At 36.8% G+C, this 25,840-nt stretch overlaps 3 protein-coding genes across 4 annotated transcripts in view; 2 read left to right on the top strand and 1 right to left on the bottom strand.

Moving 5' to 3' along the window:
• The window catches only part of LOC136832625 (zinc finger protein 665-like), a 184,673-nt gene that overhangs the window by 124,424 nt on the left and 34,409 nt on the right, over positions 1 to 25,840 (bottom strand). The window lies entirely within an intron of this gene.
• LOC136832627 (uncharacterized) lies at positions 157 to 18,133 on the top strand. The gene is made up of 8 exons (XM_067093879.1): positions 157 to 218; positions 3,678 to 3,751; positions 4,247 to 4,573; positions 5,407 to 5,655; positions 10,156 to 10,443; positions 11,967 to 12,251; positions 13,247 to 13,567; positions 17,994 to 18,133. The coding sequence occupies exons 2-8, from the start codon at positions 3,682 to 3,684 to the stop codon at positions 18,101 to 18,103; spliced, it is 1,650 nt and encodes a 549-aa protein (XP_066949980.1). The 5' UTR covers positions 157 to 218; positions 3,678 to 3,681; the 3' UTR covers positions 18,104 to 18,133.
• Positions 18,104 to 25,840, top strand: LOC136832628 (uncharacterized). Its single transcript, XM_067093880.1, has 4 exons — positions 18,104 to 18,234; positions 19,873 to 20,154; positions 22,281 to 22,536; positions 25,632 to 25,840. Exons 1-4 carry the CDS (start codon positions 18,123 to 18,125, stop codon positions 25,642 to 25,644), a joined length of 663 nt encoding a protein of 220 aa, XP_066949981.1. The 5' UTR covers positions 18,104 to 18,122; the 3' UTR covers positions 25,645 to 25,840.

The raw sequence follows: 25,840 nt of genomic DNA, 5'->3' as shown, positions 1-25,840 counted from the left end.
GGTGACAAAAAAAAAAAAAAAAAAAAATTTGAAACAAAGAACAATGCCGACCTAAACAAGATAATCGCAAACAACCAATCAAATTCATCTGTGACTTATCTCTACCCTTTCATCTGAGAGATAAAGCATATAAAATGAAGAGATCAGATCTTTCAGGCACTCTGTGAAGAAGTGGGCCCGTCATTGAACATTCCCGTTTGCAAGGCTGACATCGACAAGAGTTTGTATCTTTTCTTTCTCTTTTTGTATAATATCGCTTTATCCATTTATAAATAAGAAGAGAGTTCAGCATCAACTCCGTTTTTATTTATTTTTTTTTTTGCATGCCATCAAAGGGATTCTGCATAAAAACCTCTTACTGCGAAGTACCGAGATGGAACAAACTTTATTTTACACGGGGGATTTAAGGGAAAAATACGATCATTATTATCTGGCTTATGTATAGACCAAACTAGTTTCAAATTATTATACACCTATATAAGGTGGAAAAATTGTGTGAGTGTGTGTGTGTGTGTGTAAGTGTGTGTGTGTGTGTGTGTGTGAAAGGAGCGGGAGTTCATGTCGAGTGCACAAACAACTCTACAGCTGTTTATTCTTACCTTTAAGTGGCCTTACGGAACACATTTACAATTATAGGGATATCGCATCCCTTTACTAAATCCTCGTATCTCACGTGATAGTTAAAAAAAAAAAAAAAAAAAAAAAAAGGCTGCGCTACATTCAGTCATGGGTGCATACCAGGAGGATACAAGTAATCTAACGAGGCACTTAGTGATAATCGAGTTACATGATTATCGATCTCGGCTTATAAATAACTTGCCTTTTTATTTTTTCTTCCCTAATGAATGAGTTAAGGCCAACCGCAAGGTCATAAGTTCGGCGATCCTGCAATTTGACCTTTAGGTAATTCTGGTCCATATAACTTTCCGCTTCCGTACTTTCTCCGACGGCCTCTTCATATCTGGATGAAGAGGTTTCATTCATAAGAAGATATATCTGGCTTTTCGCAAGGTGGTCGTTCTACTATTGTGTTAACGGTGCTGTTGGCTGTGAAGAGTCAGGAGGTCCACACCAGGCCTTCTACTCTCTTTCACACACTCAAAACTTACGTGAAGGCAAGAACCGCGGTAGCAAAATTCGGTTTTAATCTACATCAACCACCAACAATTATTCATCAGACTGCGCTCCCACAGACGAAGTGGTCGTCAAGGCAATTTCGTATGTAAACCAAAATCTGCATTATACTGCAGAACAGGACAACTCAAAACGGTGCATTCCGGTACTTCCCCTCTACATCTTTAAAGGTTTAAAGGAAGAATTGTTTGACTGCATCAATGAGGAAGTTCAGTGAAGAATACAAGGAGTAAAAAAGTTAGAAGACACTTTCATTTTAATAACGATATTCAACTGAATCAAGAGAGAGAGAGAGAGAGAGAGAGAGAGAGAGAGAGAGAGAGAGAGAGAGAGAGAGAGATCTAAGATAACTGTTCATCACTCAAGAGATCAAGATTTTATCATGATAAAGTATCTAACGAACAACTTCGTCGACAGCAGCAGAGATAAGCAGTGTAACTCTGAAGTGAAACACTGAAGTGAACAGCAACATTAACAACTCCTTCAACTATTTCTGATCACATTTAATGACCCATACTCCTGAGGTAAGGCCTAACCCACTAGTAAACCATCAGGTACCGTGAGAAATGAAGGAATAACAAAGTGATGGAAACATCAGAGAAGACAAAGTTCAAAAGACTGAGATAAAGATTGTTTAGGAAGACGAGGTGGAGGGGAAGGGAGGGGAGGGACCAGAGGAGGATGGGTAGGAGGAGGAGGGAGAGGGGGAGGGGGAGGGAGATGTTGGGCTCGCGTAAGAGAAAGCCCACAAGTAATCTCTATTCGGCCAACATTTAACTGAGGGCCTTTATACAAATACGAGGAGTTCAATGAAGAAATTTCCTAAAAAAAAAAAAATAAATAAATAAATAAATAAAAGTCAAAAGCAGTGTTCAAGCCTTAGCCAAGAACGATGAAGATTAGACAGTGAAAAATATATATATATATATATATTCTAACCAAAAGCAGAATGGTTTGCTTGAAATGTCTTCTTTATTTTATCCTCTATATCAAAGCCTCAATGTGAGTTCTAAGGATTTCTACGATGAGGAAATCAAACTCCGTATTAGTGTATGATCATTATAAACATTAAAATCAATAACTTTAACACTGGTTCCTAACGTTGGGCAATGCTCACTTACCGCTATATAAACTTTACGTCCATGAAGGTGGAAAACTGAAGAAACTAAATGCAAAATTTGCCTCCACGAAGTCGACGTACATTTCAGCCATATGTACCTTCTATAGCTTGGAATCGTATATATACGAGCAATAAATTTGAAATAGCAAGCAACGAAGGTCACAGCCACTATCTGTGTAGTTTGAAGGGTGAATGTTTACAAAGTTACATGCCTATTACATACGCAAACATGTCAAGATGGCATAGTTAATTTTTCGACCATACTCTCTACTTGACTCGTGTATTTTGTTATGGCACAAAGGAACTATAGAAGATTTCAGACGGTTGTCAGGGTGGATACAAGAACACAATTTTACCGAAGTTTTCTGAATATTATTGCCAGTAGTAGCAGTAGTATTAATAGAAATGTTGATAAGCCGACAAAATATCTTGTGCCTAACAAAAAAAATGGCACATTATTATTATTATTATTATTATTATTATTATTATTATTATTATTATTATTATTATTAAAATAATAATAATAATAATAATAATAATAATAATAATAATAATAATAAAGAAATAAGAAGAAGAAGAAGAAGAAGAAGAAGAAGAAGAAGAAGACGACTACTTCATTGGACGTTTTTTCGTTTTTTAAGATTGAGACAGGCAAATGCTGGCACGGGCTCTTTATTCTGGAGCAACCCGTAACAAACTTCACCTACAACATAAGCACTTGGACATAACATTTTTTTTAGACTTAACAGTTATTCCTTATTTTAAACATATTCATGTATTATCATCATTATTCATTATGGTTATTCATTCTGAGGGAAGAAACCCGAAGCTTATGAACTTCCCAAGTCAAGTTCCACACAAGAGAAACTCCGTATGAACGCGCAGGAGGCGCGGTCAAACTGAACGTAAACTGGAGTAAAAATGAATGAATGACTGAATACGCAAATACGACAAATTAAATAAATAAAGGGAAGAGTGGCAGAGGCTAGGGCACTACCCCGGTTAAGCAGGCACGATGCTATTTATCGTTCCATTTACTGCTTTGGCGAGATCTCGCAAGAGAATTTACGACGCAGTGCAGTTCTACCGTACGAATTTAAACTCGCTTATCGAATCGAACGACTTCCACCATGCTGGTTACTTCTCGCACGAGTTCAAGTTTCAGTGCGAGTTTTTCGACCGCAGGTAAAAGTCACAATAAAGAGCCAGCTCTCACTTTTTGTTGAATATCGCGATGTCTTTAGTTCTGAACACATTCTCGCATGCTAATTCTTGCGTGCGGTTTTCAAACTATACGGCGTTCGAAGAACAGCACGATGAATAGCATTGTGTACATCGAGCTTTATTGCATGGACACTAAGGTCAGGCTGCCGAGCGACCCAACCGCCTTCTTAAATGACAGTTTTTTTTTTCTTTATTTCAGAAAAATGAAGCGCTTACCGGCGACAGTCCCATTATACTTGATGGTTCTCTTAACAATTCATGCCCGAGGCTCCAGTAAGTGAGCTACAATTTCTGTTTAAAATCATCGCTTCTTGGAGTTCCTCACACACTTGACAGCAATTAATCAAACATCACTTAAATTTACATTCAATATAATGAAAAATTTTTTTTTTATACTAACTGCAACATCAGTGAATGCATCTGACATAAAAATGTATATACGCACATACTCATTTGATCGCACTTCTCACATATGTGTATATGGATGAATCAGCGGAAATACGTGCACATGCAAGCATGACTCACAATGAATCAGTTCCTAATATGTTCATGCCACTTAAATTTTAGTCTCAGTATCCCGGTCACTCAAGTTTCCAATATCACCGAAGCCATTCTGCTTGACAATAGTTTCCCAGACCGTAAAGTGGGTCTTAATTCAACGCTAGTTGTTGAATATGCTTGTGTGTGCATGGGAAACCACGTATGTACATATAAGTTAATGGGCACATTACTCTTGACTCATAAACTAAATTTGCATTGTACTTCCAGCGGACTCCCAAACAGAACTAACACTGACGAAAATCCACAAAGGTTTTAAAGAACCCGCAGGAACGGTCGAGTACGGTTTCACCGTAACTTCTACATCTGACATCACAAACATAAGCACCATCGTCCTCAACGTAAAGACAGCAACAGAGGAGACTAATTACGAGAACAGCAACGTATCCCAAATAGACGCTTCCGGAAACACCACCATTCCTTTTCAAGTTACAGAGAAACAATTCAAAGTCGGGACAAAGGTGACTCTCTTCTTGACGGTTCATGACACCACGCAGCAAACTTTGGCATTCCTGGAGGAAGAGTGGACTCCACAAGGTAAAACGCAAATCGCATCTCCCGTATTAGGAATCTCTGAAAACTTTTTCTTTTCCTTTATCCTTCTACCTATCTCTTTCCCATCATGCCAATTCATAGCCTTTTTCGCTTTTATTGCATTATTTATTATAGCTTTAAGGCCTGCTCTCTCTCTCTCTCTCTCTCTCTCTCTCTCTCTCTCTCTCTCTCTCTCTCTCTCTCTCTCTCTCTCTCTATCGATGTTTTCATTTCTTAATTTCTGAGTTCTTGTGAAAAATACCATTTGTAGCTTAATTTTTGTGACGATAAAATAATATCAAAGTGTATGTAACAAAAGTTTGTATGTGTATATATATATATATATATATATATATATATATATATATATATATATATATATATATATATATATATATATATATATATATATATATATATATGTGTGTGTGTGTGTGTGTGTGTGTGTGTGTGTGTGTGTGTGTGTAATAATGTGTGTAATTCATACGGCACTTTTGCATTACATTTATTTCAAGTCTGGTCATCGAATTACATTTACTCATATATAAAGAGAAATTTACGTCTAATAATAAACTGGGAAAGAATTCTGGGTTTGAAAATTCCAAAATTTGTGCACACCAAAGGTATACTTAACTTTTTTTGTTATTATTTTCCGCAACAATTTCCGAGCGTCTCATTCTTATGACTGCACGAAAGTTCACATCAGCTCTTACCTAAAGCATTTGTACCATTAACGGCACTGTAAGGTATGGGGTATAAAGAACTTCATATTTACTGCTGTCAATTCAATTTCCCAATTCATTAATAAACACAACTCCTTTCATTTTGTTTTTCAGACATCCATCCTCAACTGACATGGGTTGGATCTAGCAACAACTCTGATCACAAAAATTCACTTAGGGTGCAAACAGATGTTGATATTACACTCGATGACCACCAATGCAACAATGACTCCAGTCCATGTTACTTCCTTCACTATCAGGGTGAGAGCCCTTTTGAGATATGCACAAAAGCCAAGCTCGATGCACTAACGTTTACTAACTTCTCTGACTGTGATGCAACAATAACTGCTCATAATTCTTCAGGTAAGTCACCTTAACCATCAACGTTCTATCACAGCCTCATAAATATGTGAATTCCTTCTCTGTCATTGAAATATCTTATGAAGACAAAACAAAGTTCAATGATGACTATACATGGGCTTATTAATAAAAGCAGGATGCTCATAATCTTTCGAAATGGAGCAGATATGTTTTGACATAGAATAGTTATACCCACCCAAGTATGAGTTATGGCTCAGAGGGTTTATGTGTGTGTGTGTGTTCATAATATTTTAAAAATGACTTATACTGAAAAAGGCTCTACGTAAGACTTTGCCGTTATCGGTCGCGTGGGCTATAAAGGCTTTGACCAACTGGTAAACAGAAATGGACTGACATTCCTCGAAAGATTAAAGAGACGAAGTTTGTTTTGGAGATAGGGCAGCGCAGCAAATTTGAGATGTAGGCTATAATACACGTTTTTCTAGGTCTATATATAAAACTTTCCTTGAGAAATCATTTCCAACATTAAAGGCCCTTTCAGGACACATTTCCGGAAGGCTCTTTCAAATCTGGCACTCCTAACTTACCAAATGCACCATCTCTTTCTCCGTCATCTATCATAGAATCGAAATCAACTGGCACAAGAAAACCTTGGTCACTCTCCTAGGCCAACAATACAGGTTTCAATTACCTGAGACTCTCTTTCATTCAATTCTTTCTAAACCAATACTATATACACATACCATCTTCATCACATTATTTTCTGCCACACTCAATCGCACCCACACAGTCTAAAACCTAACACATCAGTAACCTTTTCCACAGACATTTTTGCATTATAACTATTACCCCTTCCCTTGCTTTGCATCTTTCAGATACTCCAGACAATTTTATCAATTTCACCTGTCCCTTTCCAGCGTGCTCAATATGTGCCACAAGGTCCAGCTTTATCGCCTAAAACATATCCGCTGACGTAAATGTCTTCTCTTCTTGAAAGGACATTCAAAAAGCCAAGATATTAATTTACTTCCAATTTTTCACCACCATGAGAAGAGTACAGAGTGGTCGGCTACAAACCCAATGCCTTGGACAGTTTGTAATTTTCAAGCAGAGAAAGTGTCAAGAATGCTACCTTTCTTTTTTATTTTTGGTTGGTTTTCCGTCACCCCACTTGAGAGAAGAGGTCACCCATCATTTTGGGGGCATTCCGTCAAACTGTGGGGTCCAGAGTCCTCCAATATCAATCCTCTGCCTTGAACTATGACGCATTTTCATCCATAGACACTGTCACTTTCTATGGTAGTATTTTTTTTTTTTTCTAATTAGTGGGATCTTTTCTTTCTGTATTCCCCTTTACCTCCTCTTACTTCTTCCTAATGAACAACATATTCTTTGGAAGCTTGAATCTCAAGTCAATGGTCCCTGTGGATTCGTTCCATATGAAAAGGTTTCATCTTCTGAATAATAATAATACGTATGTATGTGTATAACGTACAAAGCGTGTATGTATGCCTGTAAGTATGTATTATGTATGTATGTATGTATACACACATATATATTTGACCATAATTTTAGTACATCAGTTTTTAGAAAAAGTACTTATACAGGCCTTGGAGGTAACTTTTATAGTTCGTGTTTCTTTTCTTTTAAAATTAATGCCATAACGACTCTAGTTTTTAGAGCCCTCCGTTATACATCTAGCTGGGGAAATTTCCACTCCGAAATTGAATTTTTACTGGAATATTTTACCAAAAATTCATATCCACAAAGACTTTTTTATAACATAGTTAACAAGATTGATACCATTTACGCACTCTGACTTAGATCCAAAGTCAAACAAATAATTGAAAAAGTTTGGATTTCTAAAACTCAATTTAATACCTATGAATCCAGTAAAGATTGGCGGCTTTTTTAATTATAAGGACAAGCTACAGACCTTTATGAAGTCCAATATTATTTACAAATTTGAATGCCCAAGATGTCTTGGTAGTTATGTTGGCTCATCAAAGAGAATGTTGCAGGTCCGTTATTATAGCCACTTAGGTCTGAGCTACAGAACTGGCTCACGAATAACTAATCCCGAATTTTCTAGTATTAGAAATCATGCCGTTAAATGCAAGGTTAATATAGATAAAAAACATTTTCCATCCTGGGAACTACCAAACAATCGGCTTACTTAACGACCTTGAGTCTTTGTTTATTAAACGTCATGCACCTCTTTTAAACTCCAACGTGTCTTCTTCTCCTCTGCACTTGGCCTAAGTATACTCTGGGCATGCGTGAGCTTGTGGTCTCACTTCGTCTTTCCCCTTCTATTGATCAGGTAGACTTAGAAAAAAAATCTCCTTTCTTTTTACTTTTTATGTATGTTGTAATTTTAAAAGAATGTAACTGCCGTTTTTAATTTAGCTTTATTTTAAATTAGAGAATTAATGTGTATTTTCAATTTTACAGACTGATGATGTGTTTAAGTAACACGAAACGTTTCTTAATAAATATGCAACTGTTTTCTTGACTGTCGTCTTCTTTGGACTCCTGCTTGTTGTTATATATATATATATATATATATATATATATATATATATATATATATATATATATATATATATATATATTTCATAAACTGGCCCTTGGCTTGGTGAGAAAATTGAAACAAAATTATAATTGATGCTGCCACGAAACCAAGAAAGCCCAGTTTATGAGCAAAAGGAAAAGTTTTTCGAAAACTTACCTTAGATTTTCCTGGATATACAATTGAATAAGGAAGGTCGCCATATGGGAAGTAGACTGCTTTTACAAATTTACAGGTTTATTTACAGACTTAGCAAGTAAACAATGAGACATAGAGCAACATAATCGCTAAGGGGCAGATTCAGTTACAGGACACAGAGAACAATGATGCAATGATTTGGCAACAAGCAAGTTGATTAAAATGGGGCCAATCTGCAATACAATCAATTCAATGATAATAATAACATTCAGTCTTGCCCTGATTACATGAAATAGTCTCAGGTAATGCAAATGATGGAACTCCAGGATGGGAGAATAATTCATATGAACAATTTTGGGCCACAACGGAATTTGGTAATGACTGCGACCAAGAAATATCAGGATTTTGGTGGCAGACGAGATACTGAAGCAAGGATTGCGATCGATCCGCGTATCTCCCCTGAAAGAGACGTTCTAAGTTAGTAATGCCGGTATACACTGAAGGAGATGGAATCCCCCTATGAAATATCACCTAATACACATTCTTAAATACAAAACATAACGTAGCCTAGAAGATGATTATCAGAAAATCCAGTAATCACAGTATGAGAATCGGAGCAGCATAGGCTTTAACAATGAACACGTGATCGCCCTCGCACAAAGATAAAATTAACACTGTTATAGCTTAACCTAAATAGCCCTTAAGTTGCACTGGTGGAGGGATAATTGATGGTTATCACGGGATCTTTACTTGAATTCAAGGCACGTAATTAGCTAGCGAGGGATGGGATACAGGCAGGATTCCAAAGGGAGGATTGCTTTGTCGAGGAAGAGGTTAAAGTTTAAAGAAATGGAATTTTAAGGAGTTTAAGTAAAAGGGGAAGGGCTGGTCTTGACTACTTGCAACGTACGAACCTTTTATGACTGTTGTTGGCGCCTACAACCGTTCCATGGTGTCCGTCGAAGTCAGTTCAACCAGCGGAGCTGGAAAAAATGCAGCACGTCTGCTACAGATGAGGTCAGAGCAGTCTCTCCCTGCTTTTCAAAAGCATGGGCTTCGAGCGTCTGGCGTTGGGCCAACCCATACCTGCAAGCATGTCAAAAGAACCAGCAAAGGGGGCATAGGAAAAGCACACTTATCATTATATGCCTACAGCTCAGAATGCTGCCTGTTCCCTAGCGCTAAATGGCCCTTTTGGCCTCCCCTATCCCTACGTGTCTCCCCATCACATGATGGGGGGGAAAGGGGGTTTGTATTGTTTGCTGGATCGTATGATGTTTGGGGGTGGGGGTAAGGAGGCCTAGCTAATGGCTACTGACTGGTTCAAGTAAGCGTGGTTTTTGTTCGACGCCCGCCAAATTCCCCAAATCGATAGGCAGGAATAACAGATTATTTCAAAATTAAATAATGAAATCAAAGTTACAGGAAGGAGGGAGGTTTATTCTTGACAATATATTATATATATATATATATATATATATATATATATATATATATATATATAGAATCTACTGGTCACTTTTACCAGACACATATGTAATTCTAGAAGTTAAGAGGGCATTGTGGCTATTAGAATTACATATATATATATATATATATATATATATATATATATATATATATATATATATATATATATATATATATATATATATGCATGTGTAACGTGAATTTAAGTGTACTTCTGAGGCCATAGTGTTACTTGTACATATACCATGTTACACTAGTATTTTGCCGCAAAATGTTATTTGTCCATTCCGTCACTGGTAAGGACGCACCGCACGAGTTCCATGATAATCTTGGTAATCTGAAATGCACAAAATTTATTTCAGATCTATCAACCGTGCAAGAAATCCTTTTAACTCGCAAAAGCGGAGGAGACGCAGACCTGGAAATAGATGCTACATACGATTTGCTGTCTCAGTCATCAAAGACAATGGAAATCCAGATTTATAACGAAAACAACTTGACAATCCACAGTACTGGGGAATGCCAGATACAGAACGACAAATGCACAGTTCAGGACATAAAATGGGAGTCACAAGAACCTCTCCGCACCCTCATGGTGGTACTGATTGACAATGGACACGCCACAAAATCTAATGAAATCAGATTTGAAGGTAAGACAACTTCACCCTCCTTTCAGCTTCATGCAGTCCGTAGCAACACGGATGATGTGATCGTGCGTACTGACATCAATTCACTCCCTGATATACTGCAAATTAGTGATGTTATCTGCGCTCCCTTCAGATGATAAAATCAACTGCGGTGCATAGCTGGTATGAGTAAGGGTGTATAAACAATTATTTTAGCACCTATTCCGCATACCTTATATCTTAGTTATGATGTTCTGGTAATTGCAATCAAGAATTTTAAATAATACTGGTGAATTACAATTCACAAAATCCCTAACGCCCCTGTCAATAAAACCAGTTACTCCGCGGCTACAGCCTAGCGCCCCTTCTTCTTTCACACTTTCTCAAACAAGTGCAGCTGGGTCATCAAAAACCAGTCCAGGTCAAGTAGCGTCAGAATGAAAAGTGCCCACATTCTCTACCTCCCAAGTATCTCATCATGTACAAAAGAACCCCTGAAAAATTGATATTCATAGAGTATCATCATCCGAAAAGAAGATCATGTTGTACTTTCACATTCTCTCAACAATGAAAAAAACACTTGAATACGTGATTATTACTATGCCCAATGATTCACGAACTGCAAGTACTTTCCATAACCAGTCTTCCCAACCCTGCGACGAAATTAAACATTAGCCTTTCCCGTAAAAAACCTGTGCAGTTTAAATCATAAGGTCGCCCCAGGCAATACGACTGCCAACGATAGAACAACCTATTAAGAACTAAGAGTACGGCTCCCAGACCCCACATCATGTTAGTGGAGATTATAAGCGTTTTGCGAACGACTGAAAACCTAGTAGTGGTTTTACTAGCAGGATAGTATAAGAGCAGCAGAGTGCTTTCAAGCTGCAAAAATGATTTTAGAAGGGTACAGACATTATATAGCTGATTGATTTAATATCACAAAAGGGCGTGCGTTAAATACGGTCTTTCACTCCGTATGAATAACTTCTTAAAACTATTTGTGATTAAAAATAACGTGGATAGTGATCTCTCGATATAGGCTATACCATTTTGTGGCCGAGACTGGCTAAAACTAAGGTTTCATTCGAAAACATATATTTTCGATACTTGTACGTGTTCGGTGATAAATATGGGATTATGTTCAGGGAAGCATGGTCTCTACGCTTTGAAGAAAAATCACTTCGTGATAACCAATCTTAAATACTTAACCTTCTCGACCTACTTAGAGACCATGACATTAATCAGGCAAATTATCAACTGCAGTGAAAATAATGAGAATAATTAACACCTCAAATATCATTATCAATAATTAACCACAGCTACCCTATGACAAAGAGCAGTTTATGATTAATATGTCGTCGAAGTAAGTCTTAAATTATTTAAGCTACCTTGAAAAATACAAATCTCAGAAAAAAAAGATAATTCACACTCAAACAGATACCGAACAATTAATTGTCCCAGTGCTGAAACCAGGCAAAAACATGTACGTATTTAAAAAAAATGCAAAATTTGTTTGTTCTCCACTGAAATTTTCTCTAATTCAGATTACAAAACCGAGGCACAACTCCTCACAAACAACACCGTCGAAATACGATGGAGCAGCAGCCAAAATCTTTCTTTTGTTATCAAGCTACAAGAAAATACCGCTCAACAAGATACGGAAATCACGAACGTCTCGCTCACCTGCGGAGAAAATGACAACGCTAAATGCAAAGCATACTTCTTAGAACTTACCGAGACGAAGAATTACACAGCAAGTGTGACATACCTGTCAGACACAAATGTTTTACACACAGTTGCTACAGAAATTGAACAGGAGCTACCACCAGGTGAGGAAAGATATGTTATTTTTTGTAAGTGTGATACAAACCGAAACTTGCCTCTCAAGAGCACATTATCCCCATTCAGTTCATGAAAACTTCTGACGATTCTCCTAACACACCAGCTTGTTGTCTCCTCTGTCAATCTTCTCACGATCTTTATCCGAGTATTGTAGTCTTCCCTCCAACTTTCAGTCGTCATCAATACCCACTTGCTTTACCCTCCAACTTGAGCGTGGTCCAGTTTACAAGCTGGTCCTTTTCATTTCAGTTTATTGAATTTCTAACCCCAAGAGTCCCACAGCCTCCAGGCCAAAGCTTTCAGAACATCCTTTCGATGTCACTTCATCTATTCGTCAACCTGGTTTTTTCTCATGCAGAAGTTTCGCTTCTTCATAAACTAACTATTCGCAACTTATCAAAAACTAGACTTTCATAAACCTTACTAATCTGTTTCTGCTCTACTCTGAAATGCACTGACTGCTTTTCATCCCTTTTGAACAGTAACTTGTGCTTTCTTCCTCCCTCTTTATATTTTTCGTCCATTAACCTGTGGCCTATCAATAATGCTTTGGATACGTTGTTCACCACGGACATTAGCCACATCTCCCAATTCACAAAAACTTCTCACACCAATTGAAAAGGAGCAACTACAATTTCAATGATTTTTTGCGTTTTACATATCTCTGACTTTCTGCAACCAATCTCTGGCCTTTCAATAGTAAATGTGGTGCTAGTCTTCAAGTATGTAAGCCTTTCATGCTATTCATCTTTTCATAATGAATGCATGACTCATGTAATGACTATTGTTGGTTAAGCTACTAATGACGATCCTAAGTAATGTATGTGTGCATGCGTTTGTTTTTCACCCTACGCCTTTTAAACATTACTACACACTAGCACACACAGTTAGGCCTATCTGACGGGAATATTTGCAGAGAAAAGCAGCCTCGAAACTTACACCACCTTTGCTTTTGTAGCTAATTAGTCTCTTCTTTTAACAGGTATACCATATCTGACAATCACGAGATTCACTGAATTAGACCCCGGAGATTATACCGTGACTCTTTCATCACCACAAAAAATTGATGTCAAGACCATTTATCTGGCGATCATCAATTCAACAGAAGCAGCAAAACTTATTGAGACAATTCAGTACGTCCCGGCCGATGGACAACTTTCCGAAGCAGAACAGAATTTTAATTTTACTATTGACATGTCACTTCTGGCTCTAAGCGAAAACCTTACCTTGGTTATTACTGCATACGGATCGGAGGAAGATGGCAAAGCACTGGGTGTTGCAATAGTATACACAGCATTTGAAGGTAATTGTTAATAACTTTATTTTACACAGTTAATTTTTGAAAAAAGTTCATTTTGCATTTTCAAGTATATGTTAAACAAACATATGCATCGTTACAACACTGGAAATCTTCAACATCTTTTTTATTTTCATTAATAAGCTAGACAGAGAAAGAGGAAGAGTTTCACACATCAATTTTCACGAAAACTTTCTATTCTAAAACTGAGGCAGAGCTCTATTCAATATTAAATAAACAATTAGGATTCACTCATCAGTTAATCCCATTTACGTATAAATTAACCAAAGAGTCTAGAGTATGAACCGCAGACCCAAATCCATTATCCACACTTTTTTTATCAGTAATACCCCACCACAGTAACATTCATTACCTCAATAAGCACATGCCGAGGAGCAGAGGGGATCTTGTTTATTTGTACAGAAGTAGTCTTTGGGACTGGAAGTGGTGTCGGGCAGATGAAATGTTACCCAAATGTGGACAACACAATATCTACCGAATCTGGCAACAGAGCCCTTGCAATTTACCTTGCAACCTACAAACCACAAAGACAAACATGTCAATCAATGCTTAGCTTAGCAATGACTGCAAGTTTGAATCAAGTACCAGAATGAAATGTTAAGTCTTAAATGTTTTTCTCGCAAATGACAATCTTAGGCAAGAGAATTGCATTAGATGGTTAAAGGTAGGAATGGCTTCAAAGGACCATGGAAGTTTACTGAGCTCGGGGAACAGTCAGACAGACAGTGAGCTTGCAAAAATAAAACAAACAGCATATTGTGTTAGCCACAAACACAAAACCAGAGGTTAACAAACCTCTAAATACAAGACCTAGCAACAAACTTAATTGAACATTAATAAGGTACAATGAATAACGATGTACATCAATGTCTAACTGCACATGAACAAAAGCATCAATACTAACGAGGCAATGGTTCTTTCAATCTCTGAAAGAGATTGACAAAGTCTGAAGATATTTTCATTCTTTCTTGACACTGGACGTGGCTCTATATAATTAACATCTCTTGGATGTACAAGTCAGTAAGTGTTAAGTCTCCATTGCACATAATAGCTTGTTGTTACATGAACAGTACAATCATTCTAAAAGAAGAAGAAAAAAAGAGAGAGATTTCTGTTAAGAGAATACACCCATACTTAAATACACAATGAATAAATAATAATCAATAGGCAAAACTACAGTAAAAAACGAACGAGCAAACTGGCAGAGTCAAAGCTAATAATAGAGGAATATTAGATAATGAAGGAAATTTGGGATAACCGCAGGTTTTAATTCACGCAAGTGAATTGTTTAAAAATGGATTCAATCAACTACATCTCAAATAAATAACTTCCTCCATGTATCTGTAGGGAAGTTAAGCCTGAAGCATATAATATGGGCGAAGAAGTAACGTTACCATACGTTCATGAACTTTTAAGGCAATGCCCTGGTAATACCTATCTTGACCATAGAGGTCACAGGCCACTTGACATACCTGACCTTATAAAGGTGATTAAGTGAATCGAATTGGGAAGTGAAGACTTGCTCACAGATCAGACAGATAACCTTTGATGTGGTTATATAAATAAGAATGAAGTGTGTGAAAACCTCATCACACGAGATCAATGTAGCCAACAAAATAGACAGGACACCATAAGTTATTCAAGTTTACACATGTCCTAGTCACAATCAGGTGGCTCAGTTCTTCAAGCTTAAGGTTGAGAATACCGCATCGTTTTTGAGATACAAAAAGTAGGGTTACCTAGACTCTTTTGTGGATAGCCTGTGGGCAAACATGAAGGCTGTGCTTTGACGGCAAAGCATTAAAGATGTTTCCCCCTCATGAAAATTGCTTAACCACCTTCAGCCCGAGAAGGGCCAAATCTATGCCAGAGGACAAATAAATTCGTGCAGTTCTAGCTTGATAAGCAATGAAACTCTGTATCTGAGCAGTGAGGGACAGATAAAACATATACATACGACTCAGTGCACCCTATGAAATTATTAGTTCCTATATTAACCTCTCGTATTTCAGAGGCCGGGTAAATTTTGTTTGAATTATTAATTTTTCTCGTTTATTACAAATGAAACGATAATTCTCCGATGTTTAATGAGATTTGCATTCAATATAAAAGTTCAAAAATTAAAAAAAAAACAAACTGTACCTTACTAGCGCCTTTCACATTACCTCTACTAAAATACAGGAAGGTTCTCAAATGCGAGCTATGAATTCTTGAGACTGAACAAAGACAATTAATTCACTGCAGTCTAACACTGCCTTGTTCGGCAACACGAAAGAAAACTTGTCCTCAAGGCATTACGGAATCTAAATATTAGTGAATAATGAAAAGGTGCATCAGTACAACAGCATAAACACTTTCCCTTTATTGCCTAGGCACACCATATCTGTCCTAGAGTACCCCAAATTCTCAGTGAGCGAGTCACTTGGCGTTATTTTCATTTGATCGCTGTCAGCGAAACTGAATTTCACGCTGGGATACTGGTTTCGGTGTAATTTTAAGCTGAACAGTTTTGACTTATCATACTACGCTCAAAACATAGAAGAATAAAACTAATACAATACAACTATAGTTGTTGAAGCTACCAAGACAAGACAGCAAAGAAATTCTGTACCTTGACAAAATCAAGTATTCACCAAAAATCAGATATTTCACTTTAATCATATCTGTGAGGGTACTGGTTTTGGGTCACTTGGAAGCTGAATAATCGTGCCGTATCGTAGAATGTTGAAATATGTACAACCGGAAAATGAGGAAAAATATAAAAATCTATGAACTTACTGGTCACTTTAGAGCCCTGTTATAAGTTTATTAAGGTTCTGAACTAACAAAATCCATAGTTGCCCTTCGTTCGTTTTTTCTCACTCTTATCTATCAGTGTGTGTGTGTGTGTGTGTGTGTGTGTGTGTGTGTGTGTGTGTGTGTGTGTGTGTGTGTGAGATGCGGAATTCTATCTTCTTTAAGCTGTATGAGGAAAAAAAAACTATAAAGAGAACATGTACCAGCCATGGCCTGCAAATGTATCCTTACAAGGTCAGTAGCGAAGATGGAAGATAGTTTTCAATTACTTTGTGACTCTGTAACTTGAGAAACACTTCTCTATTAACCAGTGTACAGATGCTCATTACTTATCAACAAAGAAATCTGTCCACAATATCATAAGATGTCCACAAGGTCCTGTGACCAACATCCCTATCCAGTCCCTAAACGCTATCGACTGTAACAGTGCTATGCATTAAAAAACAGGCTTCACATTACTAACTGTGTCTAGTTAACTTATAAAATTTTAGGTAGTCAATTTTATGCTAAGTGCAAAGAGTGGAACTGCACAGCAGTCCTCTTTTGTAGTGGGAAGGGTGGAGACTAATGCATTTCGCGCCACCACTGTCTAAATGTGGAGCATAATCTGTGTCCCAGCGGAGTTTAATTCTCAAATTATATGTTTAAGGAACACTTTACAGTACATAATTCATTTTCTTCCTTTGGATTAAAAAAAATGCATACACTCAGCAAGCGTTGCGTATCAAGATGTGTTTCGCACGTGAGAATAATAACTAAAGCTAGACATCTACACTAAAATACTCTTCGGGTCTGACCATAAGCCTACCGTGAATTCCAGTACTTCAAATCACGTTCCCTTGCAATCCTACTACCCGCCTGATTCCCCGCAACTCCAAAGTGAGTTCCATTCCATAAGCTCTATCTATCTATCTATCTATCTATCTATATATATATATATATATATATATATATATATATATATATATATATATATATATATATATATATATATATATATATATATATATATATATATATATATATATATATATATATATATATGAACTTCATTTGAAATTTCCGATGTTTATCACCACAAAACTTCTTTAAAAGTGAACAAAGCACCACGAAATATAGGTGGAACATAAAATTTAGGGCAAATGCTGAGCGCTCTGACCCATGAGGTCATTCAGCGCTGAGAATGGTTTTCAAACGATTGTTAGGAAAGGGTGGAAAGTAAGATGGAAGAGAAAATGAACGGAGTAAAAGGAATGAAAGGGGTTGCGACTAAGGGCCGAAGGGACACTGCAAAAAACTCTGAGTAATGCCTACAGTGCACCGTGTGACGTGCACTGACGGCAATAGCCGCTACGGGGCCATTAAATTTAAGTTTTATACCAAGATATTTGTCAAAAACGTTACCACGAAAAAGATGGGCATATATAGCTTCAGGATATATTTATAAAATCTCCTGGGCACCTTTTACCAGATGCAAATGCAATTGTAACAACCACAATGTCCTCAACTTCTCGAATTCGAGTAGTTAGGAGAGCATTGTGGTTACTAGAATTAAATGTGTAAGGATGTATAATCTGGACCAATGCCGGCTTCTATTAATCTTTTTTTACTACAGAAATTATTCCACCAACAATAAATGAAGTCGGAACAAATTCATCCATATGGATACGAGCCAAAATGGATACGTTGAACTTGAAAGTCAATGGTCACGAATGTGCAGGCTAATTCAACTACGTATTTCAAAATGGACGATGATTTCAAGGAACCTTTAAACCTATGCAGAGAGGCAGGAGAAAACCTTAATTCAACCAAAATGGAACAATGCAAAATAGACGGCACCATAATTCCTCTACAAGGTAAGTTATTATTCCTCAATCATTTACACTGTACTAACACTCATAAGACTGGTAACGAAGATTCCGCGTTGATGCGACGTGTTCCAATGAGTTTCCTTAGGTACTATATGGTGTTATGCAATTTAGAAAAAGAAATAACCATCCTCCAAAAATGTTTGAAAGCAGGTGTAACAACTTTCTAATTAAGATTAAAGACTGCCTCGTGGATTTATCTCCTATTTGCCCCTTGTTAAAACATCAAAGGTCAGTGACAGCAAACGTAAATGATTTCGTTTTCTCTAGAGAGTTAACGTTACATTGAAGAAATACAAAATCAACCCAAATTATTTTCATTTTTAAGCTTCAAGTCCGACATACACGGACAAAATTGTTAATATCATTGGCTTCTTTTATAGCGAAACCAAATATTCATGAACTCAACATAATTAACCTTAACAGGACTTTTGTAAGGGAAATAGATTAGTCAACCCTTTAAAATCCGTTTGGGCTAAAGAATGCAAACAGAACTAGAATTGTTGTTATGGCATAAAACTAGTGAGGAATTTACTGGAAAATATTGCTTTTTCAATTCTGACAAACTATGCTGAGCAAGGCAGTTGGTGCCCTAGTCTCCTCTCCTTTTCTTTATGACTGCCAAAACCGACTGGAGTATCTGTGTCTCTATCTGCAGCTGCTGGATCAAGTCAGGCACAATATTTAGTGACCCCATTCCATGTGCCTACCAAACAACAAGCGTTCTCGAAGCCTGGGCTGTGACCTAGCCTCTGCACCATGACCTATAGCAGTCTTGGGATTGAGTTTCCTTGCCTGAGCTTAATCATAGGCAAACTATCCTTAAACGTTTAAACCTGAAATATGACACATTGTTATGTGGGGCATGAGGTCTGCAGCCCAGACGCTGCAATAACCGGGGAGAAAAATATAAAAAAACTAAGTCTTGGAGAGAAAAATATAAAAAAAACTAAGTCTTGGAGAGAGAGAGAGAGAATAAAAAACTAAGTCTTGAAGTGAAAAATGTAAAAAAAAAACTAAGTCTTGAGGTACTGAATGTGCGTGATATGGTGCTTAAATACGTGACGCTTGAATTGCTTATGATGTTTGGTTTGACTGTTCATTGTATAGTCTCCCTCTACAACTTACTCTTTTACTAAATTACTGACCAATTTTCTCCTTGATTCTGTCACTCTTTCCACTGATGTAGGGCTCTTGGGCGCTTCCAAGTTAGATATGCTGAATTTATTTATTTATTTATTTATTTTAACATTCTGGAGAGTGTGACTGCAGATCCCTTTTCGGCATGATTGCATTAACTTCTTATTTAATTTTTGCTAGCTTCACATATAGGCCTACATTGTTTACATCACCTGGAGTAGTGTTTTTTTTTGGAGGGGTGGGGGGCGGGCTTTAGGAGTTACCGATATAGCATTTCTCAAGACATGATCCAGCCTTCTACGTCAGGATTTCATAAACGTGGAAGACACTATGAGGGTTTAGACTGTGATCCAAAATAATGTGGCACAACAATCATTGATGAGGCACACCTATTATTTTGCTTGAATGTTCATGTGAAGAAAAACTCAGTAATAAGAGAGATGGACATTCTCTGAAATTAACCTGAGAAATTAATTTCAATTGCAGATAGTATTTCCGCACACTATATTGAACTGCTATATCCAGAGAACGGCGCCCCAGATATGACAATTATGGGGAGTTTCACGAAAGACGCAACCAAAATGGAAGGATTTTTCTACTACTCTGATGGCGATCATGGCCCTCTCGAGTGTACCTTAACAAATAAAGATACTGAAAGTCTGAGGAACTGCACATTTTCAGGAGTTAATGTCGACAATACCTACAACATCTTGTTGGTAGCACTAAATGACGAGAGCGTCACAGAGTCAACTGCAGTAGGGTTTGAAGGTAAGAAATACACGGTCAAAATGGAAGAATTATTTATAGTCTATTTTCTCAAAAGTTAAATTTTGCCTCTCTCTTTGTCTATTTCATTTTAAAATAGGCAATTTAGATCTGTTACATTTTAAAATAGACAACTTTTTAAACAAATATTCAGTGATAGTCATACATAATAAGATTAGCATGTAAAAGTGAGTTCAGCTAGCATCAATATGTTACCACAATTGGTAAAAACCAACGATGAACTCGATACTCTCTAAGTCGGTCGTGCCATGCAAGTTACAGAAAATGAGCAGCATAACAACCCCACCATAACCAATATGCTCCATCACGCACCTTGTAGAACCTGTGTCCTGTCTCCCGGAATGAACTGTAAAAATAATTTTCAGCACAGCAAGCAAAAACTTTTAAAAGTGTTTAAAATCTTTATACAAGTATGAGTAAGCTAAATGTAATACTGATGGTTTTAAAAGTGTTTAAAATCTTTATACAAGTATGAGTAAGCTAAATGTAATACTGATGGTTTTCAAAGTGTTTAAAATCTTTATACAAGTATGAGTAAGCTAAATGTAATACTGATGGTTTTAAAAGTGTTTAAAATCTTTATACAAGTATGAGTAAGCTAAATGTAATACTGATGGTTTTCAAAGTGTTTAAAATCTTTATACAAGTATGAGTAAGCTAAATGTAATACTGATGGTTTTAAAAGTGTTTAAAATCTTTATACAAGAATGAGTAAGCTAAATGTAATACTGATGGAAGATGAGTTCTCAAAGGTAAGAAGACAAGATCAACACTCTCTCTGGTGACTTGCAGTGAGGTGGACCGTGGAGATTGTATCAAAGTTCAAGAATATCCTAAATTGATAATTCATTATAAAGTAAATAAATAAAACTCAGATCTAAAGCAACAGGAGTCCATCAATTCGAGAGTTTGAGAAACACTGACACTCTACAATACATGCACTTCTGCAAATCTGCTAACTTATAAAGCAGGTTTGCTTTTTTCATGTAATTAATCTGACTATGAGTAATAACAGAATTATTATAGAAATCTGTCGTCTCTTCCAAAGTATTTAACCCTTTCCTCTTATATTAATTTTAAGTTTCACTGAACACAACTTGAATCTCCAGTCAACAGCAATTGTCACAGTTTTTATGTCATAATCAACCTTTTTTTCAATCATACCATTCATAAAATAACTCTTTCCTCTAAAACCCAGCAAAAGCCAATTCATGTCTTTAAAATTGTTAACTTTCTTATAGTCTAGGATACTTTCTATTAACAAAGTTAAATACATTCCCGAAGTCTTACTTAATAACATACATTTTAACACCATAAACCAAACTGATTAGAGCAACTATAATTATTGAGCGATTTGCTCAAAATGTAAGAAATTCTATCAGCAGCCTTTTTTTCATTTTTAACTATATTTCGATCGAGAGGTTTTTTCATATTTAAATAAATTCACCTTAATTCCTCAGTCTTTTCTGTGGTCAGCAACGACAAAGTCTTTCCAAGCACAAAGAGCTTTTGAGAAACACTGCAGGTTTTATTTTGAGGAAAAAAGGGAAAATAAACTTGACAACTCGAAACTGCAAAACAACCAACTGCTTGCAATTTTAGAGAAATGACCTAATATTGTTTTGGAAGAATTACAGAGGCAACACCATCAAACTGAGATACATGAGTTTTAAACTCACAACTGAGTATTTGTATAACAAACGCATCAATTCCTTAGGAATGTATCACTTTCTTCACTGAAGTGAACTCATTAGGCAAAAAGTATGAGGCCTCCAAGGTTGGCTAGGAGCACTTTCAGTCACTTATCAAAGGAAATATGACTTTCATCAGATATGTAGAATCATGCAAGAATAACAGTACTGCACAAATGAACATACTATATAGGCAATTGTTTTATTAATTTTTATCATATTCAATGCATCGACTTATGGATTCATTTTACTATGAAGCGACCAAAATTTCTTAACTACGATTGAGATCTAAAGCCAGAACGTAAAACAAGTATGTCAAGCTTTTATTACCTCATATTCTTTGCTAACGCTTTGAGTTTTTTTTATAACTGTTGACACTGCAATTTAAGCATGGTTAAAGAAAGCTTATCATTCCAAATTATCAAACCAATGCTATAGGCATTACATCAGATATCATACAGGTGACCTGGATTGCAGAAGAAAAAACCACTTACGACTGCTATCTGGATAAAGAAGTACCGGATTCCTTCGACAAATTATATGTAGATTGTGGGGCCGACGAAGTTGATAGGTGCTTGGCCTTCTTCACAGACCTCGTTGACAAAACTTACACGGTCAGAATAAAGAAGCACCAAAATGGAGACCTAAACGTTGTGGGAAGAGTAGCAAATATGTGAGTATACTGTTGTCAACGATCATCAAAAGCCTGTAGTTTGTACTTCTCTTTTTTACAGCTAACAACTAAAATATTACGCTTTTCACACGAGGGGCGTGCAGATAACAACTTTAAACCACTTATCAAGTCCTAGACTTACATCACCTAGTTACCTATTAATTTTTTTAAATTTCAAATTTAAGAACACCACATAAGTAATCTTGGTCAAAATGGCTGAAGGTTACCATTTTACGTGAAAAACAAATGGAATCTTCAACCCTTCGTAAGTATTCATTTATTCATTTTGTCTACAGGACTGAACACTACAAAAAAGAGGACAGGCTGCGTCAGCCGTTAGCTTCAGTATACTGTGCTTTCTGATGATGCAGTTGGTCTAATTATTACCAGATGAAACTGCAGTTGTTTCTTACTGTTGTGCTGGTGTACAACAGTACTGAACAACAGTCTTTTTTTAACTTTTTTTCCTAACTGAATTGAATTGAATATAGAATTTAGGCCAAAGGCCAAGCACTGGGACCTTTGAGGTCATTCAGCGCTGAAACGGAGATTGACAGTAAAAGGTTTGAAAGGTGTAACAGGAGTAACACCTCGCAGCTGCCCTGTGAATCGATTGTTAGTAGAGGGTGGAAAGTAAAATGGAAGAAAGAGAATATGAACAGAGGTACAGTAAAAGAAAGGGGTTGCAGCTATGGGCCGATGGCACGCTGCAAAGAACCTTAAGTAATGCCGACAGGGCACTGCACGAGGAGCACTGACTGCACTATCCCCCCATGGGTTTTTTCCTTACTGATGCACGCTTTCCAATTGGTCTTACCGAAATATTTCGACTTCAAAGAACCACTTCCAATTTCATGGAACTAGTTTGACTTTTGTTGGTATAAATAGGCTTATTGTAGTTGATCAAATGGCCTTACCTACAACTCCAGTCACTGTAAAACCACGCAGTGTTATTCAAATTTCAGCAGCCTTGAACATAACACGCTGACAACCCTACACCAGCCAGGCCTACCTCCCATGAATAGAAACCCAAACCTGGTAATCCTGACAAATATTTACTTCATTTGTTGTATGAACGTAATCCTCTTGATAAAAATGTCATCTTTACAATTACTGTAAAGTTACTCACTTTTATGTGAAATATTTCAAGAGCACTGAGCATGACAAACATCTGTCCTTGTTTACTGCCAATGCTTCCAAGGCAAATAAATTCAGGAACTCATGTTAATTCAGTGTAATATTTGTGGTGTTTCTAACGCCATGTAGTTCACTTATATTTGAAACCCACCTCCAAAACTACTGCTGTCGTGCCAGACATTGCGTCCCCTACCAATCACTTTCACAAGCGACATACAAGACACAGGCAAAAAGCTGGAGAAATAAACCTGAGCATAATGCTGTTCCTCTCTTACTTAAGCTGCCATCAAAGCTGAAAGGAATTGTATACGGAATCACCATCCTTTCTCAAGTCTTTCCAAGCAGACCCATAGGAACGTTTCAGAGATCTGGAGGCAATTCAAGGCAGCCTGAAAGTTCTGCAAAGCACAAACTTCCTTCTTCCCTCACCCGTATTAATAGTGATTTAGGCTGGAAGTACTACAAGGCTTTGTAGTTCCCCAATTCCTAATGATCCCTTCTTAGTTTTAGAGCATCAGCCCTCCATATGCCTCCGGTGTCACAACCAAGCGCCTACTCTGAACTGTAGCAGACAGAGCCATCTCCCAGTAATACATGTTGCCTTTTGTCGTCTGAATCCTTTTCGTTACTAATTTTCAACTACCAAAAGCTGAATGCATCTGGAAACCAGAAGGAAATTTGGAAAGAGACAAGACAACAATAACCTAAGCTGATCACCCAGCCACATCCTCTCTGGTTTTGCTGCCAAATATTTTATGGATTTACATTCTCCATATACAACCTGTCACTTCTCATTCCTAAGCAGCTGATATTTGACACCTCAAACAGGTTTATATTATCACCTAGCAAGGCAAACACTTTGTGCATTTCAGGTTTGTATTGCAAGGAAAACACACAATGCATTTCATACCTGTAGGGTAAAGGAAACACTTGGTCTTTGTTATATCTGTAGGACAGGGAAACTGCACAGTCAGCATAGTGAGTAGATAGACCTATCATCACCACCACACCATTAACCCTCCCTTTACTCCCAATCGCGACATCCTTAATGATTAGTCTACCTTAGTTAGTTAGTTCTACATCATAAATAGCTGGTGAGTTACTTCACTATACAGGGAAATTAGAATGTGCAACTTATGTGCCATACAAGACACAGGACTAGTACTTTACTGTTATTGTAATGGCTACACAATTCTTACAAGCAGTTTATAGGTGACTGTGTCGCCTGCAGATCTTATCTCTAGCACTATTAAGGTCCCAGTCCATCATATTAGTACACTGGAATTTAATAATTCAAATCCTTCCCACCTAAATTGAGATTTGGGTAATATAAGTTATGGATTTATTATTAAACAAATGTAATTCTTTTAAAAAAATACAGTAGTTTTTTTATTACAATCCAGAACTCATATTTTATTCCCCTCTTCACAGTCCCACTTTCCAATGGCTAACAGGTAATGACAGAAGAAATTAGCTGGGATGGTGGCTAAAACTTCACCTGTTGGGAACTGGTATGCTTTGTCATCCAAAAGGGTTTGTCTGGGAACACTTGTTTAAAAAAAAGTAATTTTACTATGTTAAAAAATCTATATTTTTTTTACAAAGAATTCAGCGTCTCTTTTCCAACTTTAAATATATACAAGTGTTTATTCTGTGTCTGGCTTCTAAACTCAGTTAACTCTCTATGTGTTTAATTTTGTTCTTAAATTCAAATTCATCCTGCACTGCCAGAACATCTACCGCACTGGTCTGAATGTCTGTATACAAGATAAATTTACAAGACGCTTTTGCTGGTTGGTTAGGTATAATTTTTTCTTGAAAAAAAAAAAAAAAAAAAAAGATTCGGTAATTACACTTCCTCCACAACTGTAGAATTATGGCACAATTACGCATATATCAATTTAATTAACAACATGTAAAACAATATTATGGTTAATAATTATTCTTTGTTCTAACAGGCCAACACTTTAAAAGCTTCCACTACAAGAGCTTCAATCTGAAACTGTACAAACACTTTAAGAGTACAAACGAGGCTTCCCGCATTCCTGCATATGCATACCACAGCCCTATGCTTAATGGTAGAATTTTCTATATACTAAGTAATTCTTATGTTTCAAATTACTCTTTATGTTTAAGTCAGGCTATTAAACTATAACATCCATGGTAA

The sequence above is a fragment of the Macrobrachium rosenbergii genome, chromosome 50 (genome assembly GCF_040412425.1).
Source record: "Macrobrachium rosenbergii isolate ZJJX-2024 chromosome 50, ASM4041242v1, whole genome shotgun sequence".
NCBI classification, from domain to species: domain Eukaryota; kingdom Metazoa; phylum Arthropoda; class Malacostraca; order Decapoda; family Palaemonidae; genus Macrobrachium; species Macrobrachium rosenbergii.
Note: the sequence above shows the minus strand (reverse complement) of the source record. Positions and strands in the feature narration are given on the sequence as shown.

What these genes read in the sequence shown, in the direction of transcription:
- LOC136832627 (XM_067093879.1), top strand. Translation starts at nt 3,682, where the DNA reads ATGAAGCGCTTACCGGCGACAGTCCCATTATACTTGATGGTTCTCTTA. An exon ending in AACTGCTCATAATTCTTCAG is followed by an intron (nt 5,656 to 10,155) that starts GTAAGTCACCTT and finishes AATTTATTTCAG; the next exon opens with ATCTATCAACCGTGCAAGAA. An exon ending in TGAACAGGAGCTACCACCAG is followed by an intron (nt 12,252 to 13,246) that starts GTGAGGAAAGAT and finishes TTCTTTTAACAG; the next exon opens with GTATACCATATCTGACAATC.
- LOC136832628 (XM_067093880.1), top strand. Translation starts at nt 18,123, where the DNA reads ATGGACGATGATTTCAAGGAACCTTTAAACCTATGCAGAGAGGCAGGA. An exon ending in CACCATAATTCCTCTACAAG is followed by an intron (nt 18,235 to 19,872) that starts GTAAGTTATTAT and finishes TTTCAATTGCAG; the next exon opens with ATAGTATTTCCGCACACTAT. An exon ending in AACTGCAGTAGGGTTTGAAG is followed by an intron (nt 20,155 to 22,280) that starts GTAAGAAATACA and finishes TTATCATTCCAA; the next exon opens with ATTATCAAACCAATGCTATA.